At 36.7% G+C, this 5,203-nt stretch overlaps 1 protein-coding gene across 2 annotated transcripts; it reads left to right on the top strand.

Annotated features, from left to right (window-relative positions):
- LOC306909082 (sesquipedalian-1-like) lies at positions 1-4,654 on the top strand. 2 transcript variants are annotated; one of them, XM_079482459.1, is made up of 3 exons: positions 1-245; positions 1,898-1,993; positions 2,372-4,654. In XM_079482459.1, exon 3 carries the CDS (start codon positions 2,392-2,394, stop codon positions 3,193-3,195), a length of 804 nt encoding a protein of 267 aa, XP_079338585.1. In that variant the 5' UTR covers positions 1-245; positions 1,898-1,993; positions 2,372-2,391; the 3' UTR covers positions 3,196-4,654. The 2 variants fall into 2 exon arrangements, with proteins under 2 accessions (XP_079338585.1, XP_079338586.1); XM_079482460.1 differs by having other exon boundaries at positions 12-245; positions 2,375-4,654.
- Positions 4,655-5,203: the final 549 nt, after the last annotated feature.

Raw genomic sequence — 5,203 nt, 5'->3', positions numbered from 1 at the left:
GCGATGCCAGCAGCGTCACGTGATCAGGCGGTAAAGGAAGCGATGAAAACTGCATGCAGGCGTTTAATCGCCTAAACATCTAAACAGTTTTTAGCTTTAAATGGCGCTTTAGATCTTCACGACCTCTCGCTATAAGACTTTCAATGTATTTTTAATATCCATTCTTGAGGTTTACCCCGGTAACGCAACGGAAGTTTACGTTTTGATCTCCCGTAAACTGAAACGAGGACAACAAAGACGGCATTGTAAGTAAAATCTGCTTTATTCATGTATTTTGTGATTATCTACCGTTCGTTTTTGTGTTTTTGAGTTATATCGCCTTTGAGTAAGTAGTTTGATAATGATCAACTGTCCTGTTAAAGTCTTGCTTGTTGTTGTTAAGCCACGTTTGTATGCTATTCGTGTGAGTGTGTGTGTGTGTGTGTGTGTGTGTGTGTGTGTGTGTTGTTAGGAATGGGATGTTTTCTGAAGACAGTGTTAATACAACGTTATTGGTATTAAACTGCTGTCTAATAAACTGTGTTTGCTAGTTGACCGTCTCATACGTTGTTGCATTTATCAAGAACTGACTTACTGTCACTGTGGTTTTACCAAAGTGATGGTACAGTATCATGATAGTTGAATAAACCATTGATATTGATTAAATATTAATATAGCACTAGCATAGCAGGCTACACTAACATGTTGAAAGAATATACTTAAGTATTTAAACACTATAGGCCACTCTATGCATGATTGACATGTAGGTAACATCATATTAATTAAACCAAGTGTCATTTATTATAATAAAAATAGCATTCTTATTTTCCGGTTGTCAAACTAGGTAAAACATGGCTATTGTAAATGTGATATATTACATGTGACACTAACAGTGTGTGTTTACTGAGAATATGTAGTCATTGACTTCATGCATCCACTAAACTGTCCAAAAAACTTTGTGGTATGTTTGTTTTGGCAAAATTTACTCAGACATCTGTGCGTGTGGTATATGTGTCCTGATACATTATTTGACAATACAATGTTTATCATTGCAAAGCAGCATTGCGTGTTTATGAAAATACCTTTTGGCAGTAGAGACCGGAGGCATAAGAAGAAACTGTATGAAAAGAGAAATTATGTAAATACCGAAAAGCATGGAATTACAATACATTGTATTAATGCAAATTTTCTATCAGATGTACAGAAGCACTACTAACTGTAACTGTAACAATAGTCTATAGATTGAAATCGGGGTGTTATATTCATAGCACAATGATCAAATTATATGTGCCTCAAATATATGTCACATGGTGAATGCAATGGGAATATTTATGACAAAAACGTGTAAAAAAAGACTTTGAAGACTTTGGAAATTCTGAATGGAAAAATTAGTGAATAGGATGGAAATGGATGAGTCGTGTATCAAAAATACAGCACATGTCCTTGCTTTGTGAGAGGACGGTGTATAAAGAAGGTATATACTAAGAAGTTATACTTTAGTTATACACTAGCTAAGCAGATGACAGGTACGATACAAAACAAAATGACTTTCATGGAAATGGCCAAAAAGCTGAAAAACGATCAAATACACAATATATCTGTGTGATAATACCATAAAATGTAAATTAGCATTACTGACAAAATAAATATGTGTGTGCCTTTTAAACAGTTATTTAGAACCTCTATGGTGTGGTAGCTGTGATTTTGCTTTATGGAGCTGTTTATAGGAAGCCTAAAGACTCACATGGTTAAACATTAAATCTGATTCATGTAAAGTTTAGTCACACTTAACAGAAACGTATGGGACTTTTTTAAAGCATGAGAATTTTTAAACAAGGTCAAATGAGTAAAGCGAGACGTTCCAGTGTATCAGCCCTCCGTCATTGACTTCTGCTCTGTGTTTGTGTCTGTCTTTTAGTGTCAGAATGGATGTGTTCTACATGTCATGGTGCTTTGATTCATCATTTGAAACAGACCTTGAATGAAGGGTTCACAGACCAGCTTTGAAAGAACGGTGAGTGCTGTCATACATATTTATGTCTTTTCTCTGAAATGGCTTTAAAAGAGTGTTGCTTTAACATACCGTATACTTTTTAAACCAAGTAGGTACCAATGTCACTAATATGGCCACATAATTTTTTGTGGCCACCAATATCATTGCATATTTACTATAAATAATTTGTATATCAAGTATGATATTTATTTATTCATATATTTCTACTTCTACCACTAATGTTCTTTTAGATGTCTATTTAGATTTTAATTATTTGTTACTTTTGTATCATGTTTCATCTTAATGTGATTTAAACGATGAGCAAAAGGTGAAAATCAAATTATTGGTTAAAAGAAAATGTTTCTACTGTATTGTAAACTCCTGCTTGTGTTTAAATAGCAGGTCTCCTTCTCGCCGCCATGAAGCTCAACGAGAGAAGTGTGGCACATTATGCCACATGCAACTCTCCTCCTGACAAGACGGGCTTTCTCTTTAAGAAAGGGGAACGGAACACGGCGTACCACCAACGCTGGTTCATTCTGAAGGGGAACATGCTCTTCTACTTCGAGGAAAAGGAAACTCGAGAGCCAATCGGGGTCATCGTGCTGGAGGGCTGTACAGTGGAGCTTTGCGAGTCTGAATCAGAAGAGTATGCCTTCGCCATTAAGTTCGACTGCGCCAAGGCAAAGGTTTACAAGATGGCCGCAGAGAGTCAGGTCGCTATGGAGTCGTGGGTCAAGGCTCTGTCACGAGCTAGTTTCGCCTACATGCGCCTGGTAGTGAAGGAGTTAGAGAGGCAGCTGGAAGAGGTACAAGAAGAAGCGAGATCTTTACAGATTAAGAATAAGCAGAAGAAACATCAGCAACAAGTGCAAGGAGCCACGCCAGGCTTCCGAGTCGCCTCAGTCACAGGTCTTTCTCAGCGTCGGGATCCGTTAGAGGAAGGGCTGTCTCCTTTGGGGAGTTCCAGTAGGGAGAACGGGGTGTCTTGGAATAAGCCAACGAGTGTGGTTAATGGTATCAGCGAGGGTTGGGCCTGGGAGGGGGACTGCAGCGGTAAAGGGGATGGAGTCAGACCACCTCCAATACCTCCACGAAGAAAGACCGTTGGCGGGTCGCTTGAGAGCCCTGTTTCACCCGGCACAGAGTGCTTCTCTAAACTGCATGACTGGTACGGTGAAGAGGTGGCTGAACTTAGAATAGAGTGGCTTCAGAGCCAATGAATCAGCCACGCTCTGCATTTATCCATTACAGGAGAGTCCACCCATCATTTCCGCAGATAACTGTGTGTTTACAGTGTTTGGTGCAATCTTAGTTTTTGCGGGAGATAGCAGATGTACATTATCAGGCCAAATGTATATAGAACCTGACATATAAAATGCCTCGGAATGTTAGTGACAGGCTGGCAGCATGTTTTTTAACATTTTAATTTAAGACCAATTCTTTTTTATAGAAATATTTCCTTACAGAACACCCAAAGTGCTCTTTTTCCATATAATAAAAATATGTAATTCCATATATTTACACTATATTCCAGGTTTTTTGAAGCCATATAACTTCTTTACGGTGCAAAATATGAAAAAGAGTGCAGTTCTTTTCTGTACTGCAGAAGAACATCAGTCATCAGAGTCTGCAATGATATCAGGCTGGTAAATTCATTTTAAACATGGCTCTCAGCTTTATCTTGAGATGTAAGCTCTAAAAGCATTTATCGTATTTGTCGGTTTCTTCTCTTGTTTTATTAATTTCCATGATAACACTGCAGTCTTTTCTACTGTTTAGCAGCGGTACGACATCTATGTTTTCCTTATCAACAACACTATGAATGTTAAACATGAAGGTGCCAAAGCTGGTCTATGGCAACCATAATTATATTTTAATAATGTAGGGTAGAAATGTAATTTTGAGTAACAGCGCAAATAGTTGAATTGCAAAATATGCATTGCAAGAGTAACACAGTTATCATAAAAAGCATTTTCAATCAAACCTGCCAATTCATAAATGCCAAAAAAAATGAATCTTAAAGTAATAATGGTATCCAGATTTTGGGAGATGAATGTTTTTCTTAACAGCTGTTATATGTCATTCTTTTTTGTGCTTACATTTATATTATTGTGCCAATAAGCATGTCAATGCTTAACCTTTGCTTTATAATACTGACCAAGTTTAGCCATCCATGTGTGACCAACATTTAATACAATATAAAAGATTAGCTTCATGATGTATTTATGGCTCTAATTGGGTACATATTGACACATTTTGGACGTCGTGTGCAATTCTGCAGTCTTACCTTGACAATAAGTACACAATCACAGTGCCTTGAGATTTTATATAAGAAAACAATACAAATATATGGCAATAAAGCAGCAATTGTGATTACGGTTTTATACCCAAGTGTTTTTGTTACAATCAAATGTCAACTGCAATAAAGTGTACTCTGTGCCGAAATACTGACTGACTTGCATTTTTGACAACAAGAAACTCTTAATATTTGGTAAAACCAAGGACATTGGGGTATTACTTTATTTTGAAGGAATTTAAATCTTTTCAAACCAGTCCAAGAAAAACTTGATTCAGCCACAAGGTGTCTCAGCATTACTAGACATTGTACAATGCTGTTCTTTTCTTGTCATTGATTTTCCGTGGGGCTTAATCAACGATAAAGATTTCCAATAAATGTTTAAACAAACACCCTTGTACGCATCTACTTTTTTGTTTGTTGTTAAAACCGTTTTTTACTTCAACTAAAGTAAGAGGGAAAGCTGCAACGTGAAGTCAGACTCAAGAAAAGTTCTGAACTTGGGACGACTTTAAAATAAAAGTTCACGAACCACGTTGGCTTTGGCTGACCAAACTTTTTGCTCAGTTGTAAAATATACAAGTAGTTTAGGGTTTAAAATGTAGATTTCTAAATCAGTAGGAAATGCAATCCACTAACTGCTGTAGTAAAAAGCGACAAGATCAACTCAATATTATTAACTGATAAAACTATATGTAATGTAGTATGCTTTATATTCTGCTCGTTTATTCGATGACTTTTTGGTATATTAAAATGCAGAAAGTTTACAATAATTTAACTAATAAAAGTGTCAAAACATCGTATAATGTGCAGTATTTCACGAGTTTTAAGTCGCAACTTTAAAGCCAAATGTACCAAAACGACAATAATAACGACGTGAAGTCTACGGGCATGAGGAAGACTTTTATTTTTCCGGAAGCTCAGTGCGTCTC

Source organism: Barbatula barbatula (genome assembly GCF_947034865.1).
Source record: "Barbatula barbatula genome assembly, chromosome: 2".
NCBI lineage: Eukaryota > Metazoa > Chordata > Actinopteri > Cypriniformes > Nemacheilidae > Barbatula > Barbatula barbatula.
Note: the sequence above shows the minus strand (reverse complement) of the source record. Positions and strands in the feature narration are given on the sequence as shown.